Below are 20503 nucleotides of genomic sequence, written 5' to 3' on the forward strand. Positions count from 1 at the left end.
AATGATACTTGGTTACTCCTGATCAATGTAGATGATATCATACATAGATTGATTAAATAAATTGTCTGCATCCATGGGGCAAAGTGCAGTCTTTCTCATGGTTATGTTTGTCATCAGTGTCTGCAAACTATGGTGTAGAAAAACCACAATAACAACAACAAAACATGTAAGAGGTAAGCAAAGGCTGCATGACTTCAGTGCTGCTGATCAAGAATTTTAAGGACCTGAGGAGTATATCTTCCACATTTACTCACAACTTATAATTGATGGATATATGATGGCTGATTCCTTGTTGTTGTTTTTCAACTCAATAGCCTATATATAAATTATACTTTTGATTCAGAAAAAAACCCTAAAAATGATCGAGATTTGATTAAAGACAGGAAATTAATTAGGCTAATTATAGGCTATTCAATAGATGACATCAAATGTGTCGGCCAAACCCTTATTTCAAAGTCTGCTTATCTATTACACCGGCTACTGTTTTTCTGGTACATGTAGTTTGGTGCTCTCATGTAACTCCTGACACAAAATTCAGTCTGAGCTGAGATCAAATCAGGCAGTATTGCGGAAACAGGACTTTAATCACCAAAACAAAACAAAAAAGAACAAGAAAAAGAAAAAGAAAAAGGAATTAGTATTTTCTTCATCAGAATAGTTCTCTATCCTTATAGAAGGCTTTGGGATAGTCTTTTAAATTTTCTTAAAGCCTTAGGCTCAGGCTATTAATTTGTAATTTATAGTTATTTGTTTGCTTTTGTTTAGCCTACTTAAATTTGAATTTTCTGGAAGTGTAATTGTGTCATTAAATGGAGAAGAGGTAAAGAACAAAACAGAAGCAAACATAAGGAACAGATTTGTTCATACTTGTGGTGGTTTAAGTGTAAATAGGGTTGTACTGTACTGCAGGGTTCCTTAACTCCCCGCGCGCTCCGCTCACTCCCCCTCCTGCGTTGCAAATACAACTAACCACGTGACCGCACCCGGAAGTAAGTAAGCAAGCAAGCCTGAAACGGAAAGCGTAATTACATTATAAATAATAATAATAAAAAAAACATTACACACTATTTATCAGGCACTTTAGCGACGTTTGAAGCGACACCATGAGCCAGGACTGTATCAGAAAGCTACAAAGGGCAACCGGAGAGAAGCTCGGAAAACTCAACTCTCTACGCGGTGAGTTTTCCATGTGATGCATCTGACCCTCTCGTGTAGTTCAGCGAAAAGTAAGTGTCCCGCTTTTTTGCTTTCCCTGAAGGTCGAGAGGTGCAGCCCGGGGAGTTTTGGGACGTGGTGGTCGTGACTGCCGCGGACGGCGGTCAGAAAGAAGCGTACGAGCTGCAGATCAGCGAGAAAGTGGACAGAAGAGAGCTTCCTGCTGGAGTTCACTACAAGGTCTTCTCAGATCCTCCTGGATCCAAAATAGGTGAGTGAGTCAGACAGCAGTCAGCTATTTTACCGTCTTCTGTTTGTTGCTCATTGCTATTGTAACTTGTGTTTTCAAGGGAATGGTGGCTCAACTTTGTTTGCACTGCAGCAGCTCCACGACTCCTACGGAAAGACTCTGAGCAGAATGAGAATCATCCTCATCCACGCAGGTCCTCTCTTTTCTTTTCTTTTCTTTTTGTTGGTCTTAAAACATAAAATAAATCTCAAATGTATGCTGCTAAGATTGTAACTATTGCAATTTCCCAGAGCCCAATATGTCATCTTAAATTTCTTTCCCCCCCCCCCCTCATCTTTCAGAGGCTGCTGCTGAAACTTTTTATGGCATTTTTTTTGCTTGTAAAATAACCAGAATGATCGAACAGTTATCAAAACCACTGCCAGTAAATTGTCTGACGATCAATTATTGTAACAAATGCAAGTTGTATCCTTATTTAGCAGTAAACCACTTCTGCTGCAGGGTTTACCTGGTTTCTCGAAGGTTTAGATGCCATGGTGGGGTGTGTGTGTGTGTGGGGGGGGGGAGACTAGGCAATTTCACATCATTTTGGACAATTATCATTATGATATTTATCTAAAAAATAACAATCACCAAACACTGTTGTCTGTGTAATGTGTAAAATGATTGATTAAAGAAGTGAGTGGCTTAAACATAAAGTGTATGAAAGTGACTTTGAAAAAGTACATAAAAGCATTTGAGACTTTTCTAAATATTTTCCCTCGTGCAAATAATTCCACGGTAAATTTCTCATTAGAAAGCATCACAAATGGTCAGATACTAGCGTATATGATGCACCTTCCTCTACGTAACATGTCTCACTTTTATATCCTCTCATTCTTTCAGGAGGATTCAGTCAGCGTTTGCCCAGTGCCAGCGCTACGGGAAAGATCTTCATGGCCTTGCCGCTGGGTGACCCCATCTACCAGATGCTGGAACTCAAACTGGCCATGTATGTGGATTTCCCATCACACATGAAGCCCGGCGTCCTGGTGACCTGCGCAGATGACATCGAGCTCTACAGTATCGCAGAGGGGGAGAGCGTTCAGTTCGATAAACCTGGCTTCACAGCGTTAGCCCACCCCTCCCCACTCTCTGTAGGAACTGGCCACGGGGTGTTTGTGTTGGATCCTCATAAAAGGTCTTCTCACTCGGAAATGGAGACCACTTCCTGCCTGCGCTTTCTGCACAAGCCAAACATCGATAAGATGCGAGACAGTGGAGCTGTTTGTAAGAGGCAGACTGGACTGTTTTCTGTGTCTGATACTGAATTTGTTTACACAGACAGCACCTATTATGTCGACTTTGATACTGCAAAGTCTCTTCTTAAAGTGCTGAACGAGCTTGGGCCTTTGGACTGTGAGATAGACGCGTACGGGGACTTTCTTCAAGCACTTGGCCCTAAAGCCACAATAGAGTACACTGAAAACACTGCGAATGTCACCAAAGAGGGGAGCAGTCTGGTGGAAGTCCGCCAAAAGATCTTCCGTCTCCTCAAAGGGACTCCTCTGAATGTTATTCTCCTGAACAACTCCAAGTTTTACCACATTGGAACCACGTCGGAGTACCTCTTTCACCTCACTGAGGATGAGGTCCTGAGGAGCGAGCTGGGTCTCCTGTCGTCTGCCTTCAGCGTGAACACGAATGAAAACTCTTCTGGCTCCTGCGTTATGTACAGCGTCCTTGATCCCAGTTGCTCTGTGGGAGCCGGATCAGTGGTCGAGTACTCCAGACTGGGAGCCGGGGTGTCTGTGGGGAGGGGCTCCATCGTCAGCAGCTGCCGGGTCAGTCCAGGCCTCTCGGTGCCCGATGGAGTCTTCACGCACTCGCTGTGTGTGAACCATCGGGGCCACACCAGGTTTGTAACTATCTTTTTTGGGATTAACGACAACCTGAAGCACAGCGTGGACGCCCCCGCATACATGGCAGAGCTGAGGTTTTGTGGGTTCAGCCTGCCCGAGTGTCTGTCCCGTTGGGAGATGGAGGATGAAGTCCTGAGGTTCTCCGGTGACACGTCCTGCTGTAATTTGTGGAATGCTCGTCTGTTTCCTGTTTGCTCCGATCAGGAAATCTCATACTCAACGTCTCTCAAGATGCTGGAGGCCGTCCTGAGTGGCTCTTCAAGCCCACCACCCAAGGACGCAAAGCTGCTGTCAATGCAGGAGTGTTTACAGTGTAAGAACCTGGAAGAGATGTTGAAGCTCAGGAAGGGACTGTATGATGACATCGCACAGGGGAAACTGATCAATTAAAAAAACATGCAATATTTTTGAAGGTTTAGATTATGTGTAAAGTTTTATGTTGTCAGTATGAGTCCGGATAACAGGTTGAACCTTCATTTCAATGGTATTCTGTGTGGTAATTCAATGGTCAGTTAATTTTTTAATAATCAGGACTGTGAACTTTTGTCAGCATTAAAACAGTTTGGATTTTGTCATCCAATTTAATGTGTTACAATCTTTTATAAAATTCATCATTACATTGTTTTGCAATTATGTTTTGTTGTTTCTAATTTAAAAGAAATGGATTTTTATATTTTTTTCAAAGCTTTTTGCCTTTTTATTTCTTCCACATCCGTAAACATTTAAGGTCCAATGTGTAATATTCTGGGGAATTTATTAGCAGATACGGGATTTAATGTTAATAATGATGTTTTCATTAGTCAATAATCACCTGAATCAAAGAATCGTTGTATTTTCATGACTTTAAAATGAGCCCTTCATAGCTACATAGTGAGCAGGTCTTCTTGCACTGAACTTGCCGTGTTTCTACGGCAGCCCAGAAGGAACAAACCAAACACTTGACTCTTGAGAGGGCCTTTGATGTTTTTCGTGAGTTTCACGGTAACCATAAATTGTCCTATATGCTTGGTGAGGGGTGTTCAGTTGGTAGCAACCAGCAAAATACCACTGAATCGTACGGACTGTTCCTTTAGGAGGTGATTTGTTTTCAGGGAGTTTGTCTCAGAACAAGGACATTAGCCTTTAGAGGGACCGCTATCCGGACAGTAAAAGCAAAGGCAAAAACTCCACATTAGATTTATAGAGAGATTAGAAGTTCCAAAACTGCAAATTTAGGATAAGAATATAACTAAATAAAAATTATTGAATTAAACAAGCACGGAAGAGAATCTGAACACAACAATATGTATTGACATTTTGACCCGTTTAAGCAAGTGTAACTAATAATATTATAAATTGCTGCATTGCAGTAATTGCTGGAACAAATTTTAATGTTATTAGTTTCCCAAATGCATGACAGGTATGACAGAAAAAAGTTTAAGAACCCCTAAAGTAGTTCAATATTTAGCAAAAGAACTTTACTCCTGCAGAGTCTCCTGCATCATACACAAGTTCCTTTCGCAGGCTTCAGCGGACAATGCAGGCCACCAATCACCTGCTTTATTTGATACTGTACGTGTATCTACGCACTGGGGAGCGAGATCAGTTGTCGTCTTTGTGAAGCATTCCACTCCGAGGTGTTTATTTTTAGCCCAAAGCCATGATCCCCCTTTATCTGGACCCGTGCAATTGTAACAGAGTGACAGATTGTATTCCCGCCTCACTCCAGTTCACCCAAACTATACAGAGAAGCAAGACACCTTCAATGGGAAATTACAAATCAAGACCATCTCAGACGTGCACAGGTACTGTTTTTATTTCACGTGTGTCTGCAGGGCTGAGAATGAGGAGGAAGAGTTTTTACTTTTAGCTGCCATCAGTGAAACAGAGAATTTGAACTACTTTACAACTGTTTGTGACTGACAATGACATACAGCAGTGCTCCGATTCAATGTAATATACGATTGTTCAGCTTCACATTTGAACAGTACTTCATCTGCTATTTTCTATATTGATTAAATATCATGAATAAGCCATAGCAATGAAATGATTACATGTTTATAATGTTTGATCCTGATGTTGGTGTTGTGAAGATGAGTGGAAGAAGAAGGTGGGCGAGTCATACTCTGTGATCGTCGAGAAGTTGGAGGATGACTTCCAGCTTAAAGACAGTGAGCTGGTGGAGCTTAAGCTTGCTTTCAGGTGACTCAAATTCGACACTGCTAGAGGTCTGACTCATCATGTTTGATTTCTGTGTCAGTGGGTTTGTCCCTGTTCACAAGCAGGTGACGTTGATTTTTTTGTGGCTCAGCTCTGAAGAGGCTTTTCAGAAAGTGAACGTGAGCTACCGGACAGAGAAGGGGCTGTCGCTGCTGCATCTCTGCTGCGTGTGTGGAGGTATGCATGACTACCAGAGTCTATTAATAACTTGGCAAAATGTGACAGTGGAGGGACGGATTACCATGGACTGACTGATGTTATTGTCTGTTGGTGACCTTTCCGGAGTGAGCAGCAGAAAATTAAACAGTAGAATTTAAGTGAATAGTACATAAAGGGGTATTATAAAAGTTAAAGAAATACAACTGAATGCCACAATGAGTTTTGTTTGGGTACATTTTTGACACCATTTGTCGTATTTGTGTCCAGGGAACAAGGCCCACATGCGCACCCTGATACACAAAGGCCTGCGACCGTCTAGACTGACCAGGAATGGATTCACTGCGCTCCACCTGGCCACTTTTAAGGTGAAGCCAATCAAACTGCAAAACAGATTTCTGTTGTAGGTCAAATCTGGGTCTTTGTCCTGCTTGTAATATGTCATCTGGTTGAGAGCCTTCTGAGGTTTTACCACATGGTGGAGTGCAAGTACACACAAAGCCAGTGTGGTTAGCTGCATTTTTAAATTGATTAATTGTGATGATAAGACACCAGCCGCTGTGGATGTGTTTCTGTCTTTGATTTACACGCCATAGGACAACGCTGAGCTGGTGACCGCACTCCTCCACGGCGGCTCAGACGTCCAGCAAGTGGGATACGGTGCCCTCACAGCGCTGCATGTTGCCACACTGGCTGGACATCACGAGGTGAGAGACAGTTATCAGCAGCTATGGACCATAGTGTTTTTGGTACATTGATATTTTGTCATTTTCCCCACTAGGCTGCAGATATCCTCCTACAGCATGGAGCTTATGTTAACGTTCAGGATGCTGTCTTTTTCACCCCGCTGCATATTGCTTCCTATCACGGTGACGAGCAGGTAAGTCGTGCACATTAACTCTGATGTCTTAACCTGCTCATGTCTTCACCAAGGAAAAAAGCAATAACAGCAATAACAACTACTAATGTGTTTTTTTTTTTTTTTTTTTTTTTAATTTTATTGACCTCATTTTTTTAATGTAGGTCTCTACCAAACAGTTGAGAAGTCACTTTATGGTAAAAGTCAGAATACATTAACAAATGCTAAAACAGTTGAGAAAAAGTCATATAAAATGCAAACTTTTCAAACTTTTTCAACTCAGACTTGCTCATCTGTGGTCGCGCAACAAGACAAATGTTTTTGGGCATGAGATCCACTTTATTTTTGGTTGTAGAGAACCATTGTTGGTTTGCATCCAAACACAGGAAAACAAAAACAAATAAATCTAAATTACAAACCCCTTTACTGCTATAAGGTTAGTAATCTGTTGGCATACATGCATATATGTTGCCATGGAAATAATAGTATTATCAGCACTAGTTTTTCCACGTATTTGTTTTCCAGATATTTACCATAATTACGATACTTTGAAAATGTGACAGAAATGGGGCAAAATTACACTAATAGGCTATAATGCTTTCATCAAACATTTAATGGAATAACATTAAATATATTAACAGCACTGAATGTTCATAAATAACATTTATTATCATAACGTCACAAACTTTTCTCTAAAACCATTTGGTTGGATTGGATCGTTTGGAGTTTGTTTGTTTGTTTTTAAAGTAAAATATCATGCTCATAAAATTATTTCAGCATATGTATAATGGAATAGCATTATAGCCTACATTTCATACTAACAATAAGAAATGATCAGAGGCTTTTGTTTAATTGTGTAACAAATGGTCCATTTTAATTATATGTTCTTAGCTTCACTACTTTTACCATAAAGTGACAAATTAACCGTTTGGTTGGGCGTGCTTTTAGACAATTATTTGACCCTCATTAGACTTTGGTGTGCTTCATCAAGTTACATAATGCTGTTCAGCAAGACCTCTGAAACTAGAATATATCTGGAAAAACTGTGCTTACCTTTGAAAACTTCACCAAAACGCTTCCAACTTCTGGAGTGACTTTTTTGTTGTTGCGGACTTCCAGTATGAAAGTCACCTGAGGAGGCATGCTATTTTAAGACACAGTGACATCTAGTGGATTTGATTAGCCTGACATACCGAAACCAAAGGGTAGAGATGGCTTAATCAGGTAAACTTGAGTTCACAACATTTCTCAAGAAGATGTTAGGACTCTAAATGTGTTGAGCAGAGCATTAAAGGGTTAACTGATAGAAATAAACTCGATAAGTCTTTTGTACGGTGCAAGTCTATAATTGCTTGAAACTGACACTTTTCTCACCTTCTAGATGGCAAAGCTGCTGCTGAAGTTTGGGGCAGATGTGAATGTGAGTGGTGAGGTGGGTGACCGGCCGCTGCACCTGGCTGCAGCCAAAGGCTTTCTTGGCATCATCAAACTGCTGATGGCTGAAGGCAGCAAAGCAAATGGTGAGACAGACACTCCAAGTGAGCTTCACTGTAGCTAAGAATCACTTGAGTTAATGGTCTGTAAAATAAAACAGCATAGGTTAATATATACTTCACTTAACCACATGGTTGTTAAACAGCATTTAAAGTTACTATAATTCATCCACCGTCTCAACTTGCTGATTTCCTTTTTCAGAAGCTGTAGGGAAGCTCATTGAATTCTGTAGGTAACTATGATTGCAGGAATAATTGCTGACCTTCCTCTAACTTTTGTTCTCCTCTCACCAGTAAATGCTCAAGACAACGAAGATCATGTTCCTCTCCACTTCTGCGCCCGGTTTGGTCACCATGAGATCATCCGTTTCCTTCTGCAGAGCAGCTCTGAAGTACAACCGCACTCTGTCAACATCTACGGAGACACACCGCTACACTTGTAAATGATTCACAGTGTCAGAGGTCTTCTATTGGTTTCTAGTAGATGACATGAGGTGGAAATGAAGTGTTGCAATGACTGTTGTGTTTCCTCAGCGCCTGCTATAATGGCAAATTTGCAGCAGTGAAGGAGATACTACAGTTTTCTGGTGCAGATGGTCTTTCAAAGGAGAACATATTCAGTGAAACAGCACTTCACAGGTATTGTCTAGCACGCCGGCTTCATTTATAGTCTGCAAAAGACACAAATTGCTATTTACTTGTAATCCCTGTTGCTCTGAAGTGATAATGAATTCATATCTAATGAAACAGTGCATGCACCTATGGAAAGGACCTAGAGATGGTCAAATTCTTGCTGACCCAGAACGCGATGAACATCAACCATCAGGGCAGAGATGGACACACAGGTGACTCTTCACATGCACTAAAACTAGCATAACACCTCTGTTTACCTTGGCAAACTTAAATCGCCATTCCCTGCTCCGAGTTTCACCTTTCGTGCGTTTGTTCAGCTCTACACAGCGCCTGTTTCCACGGCCACATCCGCATGGTGCAGTTTTTGCTGGACAGCGGGGCAGACATGAACCTGGTTGCCTGTGACCCCAGCAGGTCCAGTGGGGAGAAAGACGAGCAGACGTGCCTGATGTGGGCTTATGAAAAAGGTGTGTTTATATGAATATAAACTTGAATGTTAATAAAAAAATCAAATAAAACCCCGTTACCACTCACTCATTGTGTTTTCTAGGTCATGATGCCATTGTCACCTTACTAAAACACTACAAGCGTCCAGATGACTCTCCCTGCAATGAGTACTCCCAGCCAGGAGGGGGTGAGTCACTATGTTTGACATTTTCATCTGGAATAAAATCCCCCAAGGTCTCACGCTAACAAGTCTGAATATTTATCTCCTCCAGATGGGTCCTACGTTTCTGTCCCGTCTCCTCTTGGAAAGATCAAAAGCATGACTAAAGGTAGTGAGGTGGAGCGAAGCACAGCAGATTTCCTACATCACTGTCAGCTCACTTGACAGCATACACTGCGTCTGTTGCCAGGGGAAGGAGCTTAGCTGCTGCGGATAACACTTGGTTTCTGTCTGTCCCTGTGAAAATTGGGCTGGTGTGAACTTCAGATCCACTTTCGGCATAATATCAGAGAAATTAATTGATAAGAATTTAAACCTTCAAACCTTCTTAATATCGAGGGTTAAATAAAGAAAATGATGGGCAACTAGCTCATGTGGGGGTAGATGGGACACCATTAACACTGAACTGCAAAAATCATGAAACTATATTCACTATAGGTGTCAAACATGGTACTTAAGCCAAAATTTGTACAACTAATAAATACTTTAAACCTATTCTAATTGGCTTTTGATAGTACATATGATTTGTGCATGATTCCATACCAATGCCCTAAACCCTCACCATTATGTGAATATCATCTTAATTACGCTCTTCCCATGCTTTTAAAATAGAAGTTATTATCAAATCTGCCTGTTTTAGGTTCACCTGGAAGTAAGTCAAAAACAGCAACATGGTGACTTCCTGTGCGCTTACTGATAATAATGCACTAAACTCTCTTTTCAGAAAAAGCAGAAGTTCTGGTGCTCAGGGCCAGCCTCCCATCTCATTTCCACCTTCAGCTGTCTGAGCTGGAGTTTAATGAAATTATTGGATCAGGTGGTTTCATTTTCCTTTTTATTTTTCCCGTCAACTAATGTGCCTACAAATTGGACAATATGATTGATAACCGCATGTGTTTCACACAGGCTCCTTTGGAAGAGTTTACAGAGGCAAATGCAGGAACAAAATTGTCGCCATAAAACGGTATTTGTTCACGTGATTTTCCATCCCTTCTCTGGCAAAAGAAACGGAAAACTGATCAGTTTATCAATCTTCTTTCTCCTCTGTAGCTATCGAGCCAACACGTACTGCTCAAAATCAGACGTGGACATGTTCTGCAGAGAGGTTTCCATCCTGTGTCGCCTCAATCACCCCTGTATCATCCAGTTTGTGGGCGCGTGTCTGGACGACCCCAGTCAGTTTGCCATCGTCACCCAGTACATCTCTGGAGGCTCATTGTTTTCCCTGCTGCACGAGCAGAAGAGGTGAGGAATTTCACATCCCAAATATTGACACACACTCACATGTTTGTCTCACTATCCTCATGCGGACAACACATTGACACAATCCATTCACTGGCCCCCTTACCCTAATTCTAATGTTAACAATCACCGCTAAATGCCCAACCTTAACCTAACTCCAACCCTGACCCTAAAACCACATCTTCACTCTCAAAAGGCAGACTCTGCCCTTGGAGACCTAAATATTTGTCCCCACAGTGCACACGCGTTGGTCTTTCAATCTTTGCGAGGACACTCGTTGACTTGATTCACTCCCTCGCTTCTTACCGTAACCTAAACCATCACAACTATGAGCTTAACCGCAACCTAAACCTAATTCTAACCTCAACTTTAAAACTGAATCTTAACCCTAAAATTGCCTTTAAAGTTGTGAGGACCAGCCTAAATATCCTCACAATGTGTGTTTGTCCTTATATTTATGACACATAATTCTAAAAAGACGTGCAGACACACACACACACACACATACAAGCGACTAACAACGGCAGCAAAAGGGATAATTTGAAGTAAGGTAGTATCTGTTGCATGGCTATTGTATTGCATTGTGCCAAGCTACTTCTAAACTAAAGGAAGAAAGCCTAAACAACTAGGTAGGAGTTCTGGTGCTGTGAGGCGTGTTACTATCAGGGCATACGTGCTGCTAAATAAGATTTAAAAAGAGGCCAAACTACTGAAAGTAGTTGCTTAATGCCCTAGAAGCACATGTTTGCGCAGCAGAGCTGTTTCAGCTCTCATTATCATCCTTGGAAGCTAACCAGTCGCTCCCCCTCAGCCGTGATCATCATTGATCCAGATGAAGTGTTCTGCTAACCGTGTGGGGCCAGGTGTTGTCTTTATAGACTGTCCTATTGATCTGTGTAAAGTGCTATGTGTGATTGGCAGGGGCCATTGATCTGCCACTAAGTGGTTGCTGCTTTAATGATGTGTCAATGGACAGGCTTATCGACCTGCAGTCCAAGCTCATCATTGCCATTGACGTGGCCAAGGGCATGGAGTACCTGCACAACCTCACCCAACCTATCATCCACAGGGACCTCAACAGGTAGGTGCCACACTAATAACGTGTGTGGTGGGACGGTATTGGCAGTGTGAAATAACTGTTGTCATCGCAAATAACACACGTTTTCCTTCCAGTCACAATATTCTGCTTTATGAGGACGGACATGCAGTGGTGGCTGATTTTGGAGGTAATCAAACACACTAACTGCAATGTTTTATTTGCTCTACATGGAAAATAAAAGCTGCATTAACCACATTTTCCACACCAGCATTGAATAAAATACTTAAATGAATGAGAGACTGTCTTGGGATCTACATCGCCAATAACAGCTTTGTCAACTAGTGGTAATAAAGTCAGACTTTTTGCCAGAAGAAATAAGTAAACATTTGTAAGAGGAAGAATTTGTTGATTTCATCAGCAATAAAACTCACTTATGCTCTACTGAAACCACTACACCCCTTAATCGCTCTGGGCTATGAGCTCGTGAGCTTATGACGGCTAGTGTTGGCTGCTTTAGAAAACTATTTCTAGTCTGACTCATCAGATGTACAGTGCTGGTATAGACCTTCCCCCTGTCTGTGTTGCACTGTTTAAAAAAAAAAATAAATAAATAAAAATTCATTAGTTTGGATGTTTTTTTCACGTCCACTCAAACAATTCTTACACCTGACTAACTTTTTTTATATATCCTTTTTTTATATATATATTTTTTTAAATATCCTGCGTGATTCTGCAGAGCGCAGCTGAACTATATAGTAGGAGACATTTACCTGCCGACTCGCAGCTATAAAACAGTTGTTTAGTGATTAAACTTATTACACAAGCTGTACACAAGCTGCTTGTTTCACCGAGGCCTCCTCTGGGTTTAGCCATTTTTCTTTTACTTTATCTCGTCTGTTTTCTGACATACATCCCTCCTGCAAACCTGTGGATGAGCCGCCACCCCCTCGCACAGTTCATTTGTCCACCGCAGCGCAAAGCCCGACCCACGTGAATAATTAAATAATCTGACCTGAACCAATAAGGTCCTGACTGCTAAGGCTGTAAAATACAAACTCAAGTGTTTAGACATTTACAAACTTCAAATACGTCATAAATCTTAAATAGACAGCGCATCAAAATGAGGCTTCAGTGAGCAAAGATGTCTCATTGTGTTAAATGACTCCTGCCCTCCGGTATTGTACGTGTTCACATGTTGATTTATTTGTATATTCATATGACGTATGTGTTCATTTGAAACTGAGATCTGTTCACAAGTGGTCACTCATGACACATGTGGAGATGCATGATAATGCCAGGTGTGCACACATGTACTTAGAGCTGGCCACTTGTAATCGGATCACTCAAGGTGGATAATAATGCCAGGTGTGCTGGGGGCCTCTAAATAACCTACACTCTGAAAATAGCAAGTTTTGACAAAAGATTTGGATCATGCTGGTCTGCTTATTGCATGATCTGTCCCCCCCCCCCCAGGAGCAGAGATATACGGGTTCAACCAGACCATTCGGAGTCACTGAGTCACTTTATGACAGTTCTCTACTTGTGCTGCTGTAACACTATGTTTGATCAGAAATTATATTGTGGGAGGACATTGATATATGATATCTTTGCTGTCACCCGTACTTGTTTCCCCCTTCCTCTGCAGAATCCAGATTTCTACAGTCTGTGAATGAGGATAACATGACCAAGCAGCCAGGGGTCAGTACTGTTTCCTCCTTTTGATTTATTTGATGACACACATAAAACCTTATGGAAGGAGTTTTCTGCCCCTCTTCAGCCAAATAACGCTCACACCATCTACAGCAATCATAAAGGATAAGACCTTTTGGAAAAAAGTGAATGCAGTTATTTTGTCGGCGTTCAAGCCAGAGCTTCTTCTGGCACCAGCCATCAATTACCCGCCAGCTAAAAAAGAAAACTGCCTTCATGCAGATTTTGTCTGAATGTGCTGACTCAATACTACGCAGAGTGCTTGGCCTGCAGTTTGGTGTTAAGTGTGTTACATCTCTTGGGAGCTGCTTGTTGTGACGAACTACTTGCCCTTGCTGGGACGGTGTTTATGTCAGTAATTGGGCCTCATCTTGTGTGTGTTGCCAAAGGCCTGACTTAGTGTCTTAAAAATACTTTAAAATCTTCAAAATGTTATACTTCTTTAAACCCAGTCTGTTTTCTGTTTCCCACTTGCTGTCTTTATGTGTGTTTGTGCAGAACCTGCGCTGGATGGCTCCGGAGGTGTTCACCCAGTGCACTCGCTACTCTGTGAAGGCTGACATGTTCAGCTATGCCCTTTGTCTGTGGGAGCTGCTCACTGGAGAAATTCCCTTCGCTCACTTGAAACCTGGTATTTTTTTCTATTCAAAATAGTCTTGTGTGTCACAACGTCCCTTGATGTAACCACGAGCCCGCGACTTCTGTTTGAAGGCAGCATTAGTCTGGAAACTATCTTTTCTCAGCAACTCCGATGGGCAGACCAATCGGTGACCTGTGGGAGTGGCTAAGTGCGACTGCATTGAAGTCAGGCGTTTGTTTCGAAATGTAGTTTCAATAGTGTTAACAGTGGAAGAGCTGGATAAAGCAATACAAACAGTTGTAGTGATGATAAAAAAAAAATATCAAGGAAATGTAGACTAGGCGAGTACAATTTCTAAAATAAAAAAAAGTCTCCAAAAGTCATTTACCGGGTCGTACACTGGTATCCGTTGTTAACAGTTTGGTGAGTTTTGGCGCACAGCAGATATTATATGGCGGTCAATGTCAATTGGTAAAAGGCTGCCCTGATAGTTTAGAAATTAACCTGAGGTCTACAAACATTAGGATTCAACGACTGGAAACGATCCTCAACAGAGGGTGGCAGACCCATATATTCACACAGTGACTGCGGTTCTGGTAACACCAGGCTAGCTAATATTTGCTTATTAGGGAGGAAACACAAAGTAAAAAAAACTTTTGGCCTATATCCAGTATAGATTGAAAACAAATACAAAACAGGTCAGGTAACACTTTACATCATTGTACAACTAAATTGAAAATGCTCTTTTGTCCTCAGCTGCTGCAGCAGCAGATATGGCTTATCATCACATCCGGCCTCCTATTGGCTACTCCATCCCCAAACCCATCTCTGCACTTCTGATGAGAGGCTGGAACTCCAGTCCAGAGGTGAACAAATTTCACCTTTTCCTGAACTTCATTTGAGCTCTGATTATACATTTGAAACACTGGTACACTATCTAGTTTTAGCCACCATGTTCTACACTGCCCGGCATAAACTCAACTCTAATCTCATCCATGTCGTTAGACGTACTGAAGCTCTGAGAGGCAAATGATGCCGAGTCAGCAGCTCCTTCCATGCACATGCAGCAGTAATGAATGAGAGAGGCCGATCCCCAGATGATACATAATTGCATGGCTGTTCACATTTAGTAGCACACAGGACCTGAATGATCATCCCTCTGTGCTGTGACGGTCACAATTAGCCAATGATCTTTCTTTCTTTTCTTTTTTTTTCTTTTTTCCATTGGCCTCATTAAGACACATTATTACATGGCCGGGCATGCTGGCACATTGCTCCCTCTGTGGTGCAGCTCCTTCCTGTTTGCTAGTTAGGGTTGTCAACCAGTCACCTGTTTACGTACATGTCTCCCTTTGTGACCAACTCGTCCCAGTGCAAATTCATGAAAACGTTTTATTCAATAAAAGCCATAGCAGGGCTACCACGAGACTTCACATGCTCGCAACTCTCCTCACCCGTACAATACATTAGATCTCGTGTCGGTTTTAAACTTGGACGTGTTGCACTTTATACAGTGAGATGTATCTGCTAAAGCCTGACAGAGACTTTGACTGGACGCTGTAACATTCAGAAAAATAACTGTGACGTCTGTGTAGGCTCCTAAAATTACCACTTACATACATACATACCTGTAAAGCAGAGACACCAAAAAAAATTAGCAAAGGAGCATTAAAAGTTACAAATTAACTTTTAATTTTAAAATTAAATGAAAAAGGGGCATTTAAAAGTTGGTTGCATTATGAAGTGTTTTCTCATTGTTTCCCTGTGTTTTACTTGTCTGGGTTTGATTTATTGAAATGCAGACAGAGCATGGCCCCTGTCTGAGGACGTGATGTATAATTGAACAGCTCCGAGGTGGCACTGTTTGTTCTTTCACTGAGAGCCAAGAGATCTGAGGACTGCTTTTTGAAGCAGAGTTCACCTTTGCTTCATGTGTGGGTGGACTAAAACAAGCTGAATATACAGGCCGGTGTGAGAGAGAACGCACCTGTCTGTGTGTGTGTGTGTGTGTGTGTGTGTGTGTGTGTGTGTGTGTGTGTGTGTGTGTGTGTGTGTGTGTGTGTGCGCGCGCGCGCTGTGGGATACACTTGATTCATTTGAGTGTTTGGTATTGAAGCCCAGTGCTTTTTCCAAGTTTAGGACAGACCTGAATTCTCCGAAGTGGTCTCCAACCTGGAGGAATGCCTGTGCAATGTTGAGGTATACAATATCCTACATATTCTTAATTCCTTTAACACTGCCGTGCATGAAACAGATATTTCAAATGATCTCAACTACGGCTGTATTTCTGCTGGCATGTGTCCCAGCTGATGTCCCCAGCCTCCAGTAACAGCAGCGGCTCCCTGTCACCCTCCTCCTCCTCCGACTGTCTGCTCGGGCGAGGAGGGCCCGGCCGGAGCCACGTGGCCGCCCTGCGCTCCCGTTTCGAGCTCGAGTACGCCCTCAACACTCGCGCCTATGCCTTCTGGACTCAGAGGTACGAGAGCTCAAGCATCTGCGCAGACAGGTGAGAGTCAAGAGGGTGAGAATTATTTACTACACAGTGGGCTCACTCACACTAAGCCACCAAGCTGCCTGTGGTTTAGGTCTTAATCGGTTTAAGTTGTTTTTATGAAGCTTTGCTGATGGCAATGATTAAGTTGGATAGTTATCTGGGTCTCTTGAGTGGCACACAATTTAACAACAGCTGCAGCTTCTTTCTTTGGCCAGTTTACCTCAAGTATTGTCAGAATTCACAGGCAGTAAACATTTTTATGAACTGAATTACCCTTTATGAGATCAGTTAGATACCTAAAGGGCCAATCACTTACTGATTATATGGTGAAACTAGGAGGGGATTCAGCGAGCAGAAGGCCAATAGTCCACTCTTCTGTGGTATGCAAATCTGAAACTGCAACCACTACATACTGTATGTCTGGATGAATTCACAATTCGCCTCACATAACCACTGTCCCCGAGCGCTCCACATTGATGTACTAGCCATTGTGCAAGCGGACGTGTTGGTGGGCTTGTAAACGGTCAAAAACGTCATAAAATGTTTACCAGTCATCCTCTCTGTGTGCCGGTCACTCTGGGTGTGCATGAGAGGGTGCTAAGTCAAGGGCTGAATTTCTTTCCTACATGTCTGGAGCGCCACAGCGTCTGTTCACTGTATGAAGTTGGAACAGGTCCAGGTGTATCCCAGAGGATTACTGGTGCTCTTGATTGATTGTGATAAAGAGTCATTGTATTTCCAGAATGGCCTATGTTTTGTCACTATTGAAGGTTACTGCCATCCACAGGATTTTAAGATGTGTGGCATTCAGTAGGCCTAATGCCTTATCTCGCAATGTTAAGGAAAGTCAAAATATCTAATTGATTAATTCAGCCCCTTGATTCAGAACCACTCCAAACTGTAATGTATAGTTCCTTGGCCCATGTTACACCCTTCCACCAAGTTCAATGAATATTAGGCCAGTAGTTTTTCTGTATTCCTGCTGACAATCAGACAAACAAACCACATCGGAGCCCTACATGAATAAAATTAAGAAAAAGTACTGAACAAAGAAAATCTTAGTAAAAAAAGACAACATTCCTGTTTTATTATCAACTTTATGCTTGACTTTTTCACTTAATTCTCGAAATGCAGAATAAAAAAAACCTTCCTCTTCTTTTTTTTCCTTAATGGTCAATTCTAGATTATCCTCATTTTGGTACAAATTCTGTTGACACGCTAAACAAGTCTTATCCTAGTAGCATTTTAACCAATTAGGATATTTGGAGTGTAGTTGCTCGGACACCAAACAGGAAACAAAGGAAATGCAATAAAACATGCATGGCATGCTGACTGACAAGAAAGGCTTCTGTTAGACGCCTGGCTTTGAGCCTCCATGCTGTGTGTAGGCGTCTCAGTGTGTATGTGAGTGTGTTTGTGTGTGTGTGTGTGTGTGTGTGTGTGAGAGAAGAGTCGCAGCCTGGTAACAATTGCTATGAGCTCAGTAACAAGCGGTGGGGTTATTGTAGTGTGGTATTCACTTCCCTGGCACTCGATCAAAACTCTGTGCTTATTTTCAAAACAAGTGCAAATTTTACCCCAGTTAATTTAACTTTATGTGGCACCGAATGTTCAAATGCTGAACAACATAGTTCAGTTCCCTATAAAATAATGTCACTGTTCATTTAAAAAAAAAAAAAAAAAAAAAAAGATTTTCCTTTAATTTATGAAGTGTTGTACAGTTTTTTTTTTCTGGTGTCACTTCTTTAAACCTGTCATCAATTTTGTATACGGGACTCTTGCAGAGAAAGGGAAAGCAGGCTGGTATTGAGGCTTTCATCACATATTGAATTTCTTCTGCTTGTATCTGACTTCATCTCATCTCATCTCGTCTTTCTCCATGTAAATGTAGCAGTATATTCCAGGAAGAGTATTGTTTTGCAGTAGAGTAATGAATGAGCTTCTTCATTTTACTTTTCAGCGAGCGACGTCGAGCATCTGGAGGCCTTTCACTGGAGGAACTAAGGAGGAACATGCAGTTTTCTCCCATCGATCGAAACGGTTTGTGTGCTAAATACGTGTTTACTGATACTGTATAATAACAGTGATTATTTTTGAAAGTTAAGCTGGGAGAAGGAACATTTTTTCAGCCGTAGCATTTTTTTTCTTCCTATTAAACAATAAAGTTCTGCTCTTAAGTAAAACACAGTAATTTAAAGAAGGAAGGTTATGCTATTCTGTAGTTTTTCTTATTGACAAGAAATATCACTGGAAGACCAGAAACAACAAAGAAATGTCTGTCAGAGTTTGTGACAATCTGCTCCAAATAAACAGTCACAAAAACAGAGTTTGATTTTTGAAAAAGAGAAACGGGTAATTTCCTGAAAACTCGGGGCTAAAACAAGAGGGAATTATTTTCAGGGACGGATGAATGCACTGTACATCGAGAGCTCTGGCAGCAGGGTGATGTACTGAGCATGAGGTGGGAATGACTCTTTCAGTCATCCCGGTTAGCGTAAATCAATCATCTGTTTTGGTCTTTTCGCGAGATTTATTTTTTAATCACAATAATGTAGAATATTAACAGCAGTAATGTTGCCACTGTTATTAATTAAAAAGGAAGCTTACCAGGAGTCGGGGTGTCACTGCCGTTGTTCATTTGTCTTTCTCTCAGGATACGTGTCTGATCCGATGAGCACCATGAGATTCTGCTCCTCCTTCAGCAGCAGCGGCAGCTTCGAGGACAGTAACTGAACCCACGTGGAGCTCCGAGCCCTTTTCTAATCTCACCTTAGAAGTTCAGAGTATTTTGTGAATTCATTTTAAACCTGCAGTGCAGAACCTTTGCCTCCCACTTTTCGTCAGTGAGAGTAATTAAAACTCTACCGACACTTCACGGAGTAGGCTTCGCCTTAGCCCTCTCCGTCAGTATGTCGCGGCTGTAAAATAGCAGATGAACCGTTTAGTGTGTCAAAACTCCCTTGAAATGACTTGTTTCGTTCTTACAATTTGATCTATTTGGTCTGACAACATTTGGAAAATCTAGAAGAGCTGCAGGATTTCATTATTTTATCCCCATTCAAGTTAGCTGAACCTGATGTAGCTAGTTTGGCCATTGGTAGACTCATGCTCTGAGCACGCCTAGTATGTATTCATCCTGACCAGCGCGGGGAATGTCTCGCTCGACACCAGATTTAAAAACTCTGTGTACTGTGAAATACAGAGAGATCTATTTGATGGTGAAAGGCTTAATCATGTACGCCTTTCGGAACGTAATGGGCATTCATTTATATGTAAAAGTCCTGCACTATAGCTCTAGGTGACATTTAACAAAGTCGGACGTCGGAAATACTGCTAAGTAACTTTCTGGATAACTCAATATTTGGTTGTAACATTTGGTAAATGGTTGACTTGATTGTGAATTGTACACTATTACAATATCTTTAATCCTGTGTAATACTATAATCATTTATTACATACAGGTACAAAAAGGTGTGTATTATCTTTTGTGTTCATGGTTTGCATTCATTTGAAATACAAAATGAATTTTGATGTAAACGCATCTGCATTTATTTATTTTTTTGTCAACAAAAAGGCAGAAAGTCACGTCTGTGCTCACGTTTTTATTTTTTAAATGGCCAAATCACACAAGTGCTCAGTGGTTGACAGATATCAAATGAAACCTTAACAACCCCAAACTAGCCATAAAAACAAGATTAAAAGACAATACAAATTGACATGAATTATATCATAAATGGAGGTAGTGCTAGCAGCAACCAAACAAATCATCATCAGCCTAATGAGGAAGATGAAACTTTGTGTTCCTCTTGTTCGACTGCATTTTCCTCTACGTACTGTTGCCGATTAACTCCATCTGACCGCTGACTGAAATTGTCATCAACATCAAGACACAGTTCATTTACGGATCTCTGTTCTAAGCTGAAGCACTTGTTTCCAGTCAGTGGAAATGTAAAGTGTTCTCGGGGCAAACTAAAGATGTCGGAGTCCAACAACTATGAATTATTCAATCATCTGTGAGCGTGAGTGGAAGAGTATCTGTTTACAGGTAATGGGTGATAGCGGCCGCACCTGATACCTCACACAAACTATCCCTCTTTGTTACTGACAATAGGAAGAGATGCTCTA

The 20503-nt window shown here is 41.5% G+C and overlaps 2 protein-coding genes across 2 annotated transcripts; both read left to right on the forward strand.

The window, feature by feature from the left end:
• Nucleotides 1-993: 993 nt before the first annotated feature.
• On the forward strand, nucleotides 994-3879 carry fpgt (fucose-1-phosphate guanylyltransferase). The gene is made up of 4 exons (XM_069150297.1): nucleotides 994-1176; nucleotides 1259-1426; nucleotides 1506-1598; nucleotides 2291-3879. Exons 1-4 carry the CDS (start codon nucleotides 1104-1106, stop codon nucleotides 3694-3696), a joined length of 1740 nt encoding a protein of 579 aa, XP_069006398.1. The 5' UTR covers nucleotides 994-1103; the 3' UTR covers nucleotides 3697-3879.
• Nucleotides 3880-4945: 1066 nt separating this feature from the next.
• On the forward strand, nucleotides 4946-19974 carry tnni3k (TNNI3 interacting kinase). The gene is made up of 25 exons (XM_069150296.1): nucleotides 4946-5090; nucleotides 5379-5487; nucleotides 5597-5682; nucleotides 5932-6029; nucleotides 6258-6368; nucleotides 6443-6541; nucleotides 7902-8040; nucleotides 8308-8452; nucleotides 8548-8652; nucleotides 8764-8858; nucleotides 8964-9113; nucleotides 9197-9280; nucleotides 9366-9422; nucleotides 10038-10130; nucleotides 10220-10277; nucleotides 10364-10558; nucleotides 11532-11636; nucleotides 11729-11781; nucleotides 13240-13292; nucleotides 13803-13935; nucleotides 14641-14750; nucleotides 16024-16083; nucleotides 16191-16360; nucleotides 18339-18418; nucleotides 19032-19974. Exons 1-25 carry the CDS (start codon nucleotides 4946-4948, stop codon nucleotides 19109-19111), a joined length of 2613 nt encoding a protein of 870 aa, XP_069006397.1. The 3' UTR covers nucleotides 19112-19974.
• The last annotated feature ends 529 nt before the right edge of the window (nucleotides 19975-20503 follow it).

The sequence above is a fragment of the Embiotoca jacksoni genome, unplaced genomic scaffold (assembly GCF_022577435.1).
Source record: "Embiotoca jacksoni isolate LCO1_2020_lvr unplaced genomic scaffold, fEmbJac1.0.p SCAF_16, whole genome shotgun sequence".
Classification (NCBI taxonomy): Eukaryota; Metazoa; Chordata; class Actinopteri; family Embiotocidae; genus Embiotoca; species Embiotoca jacksoni.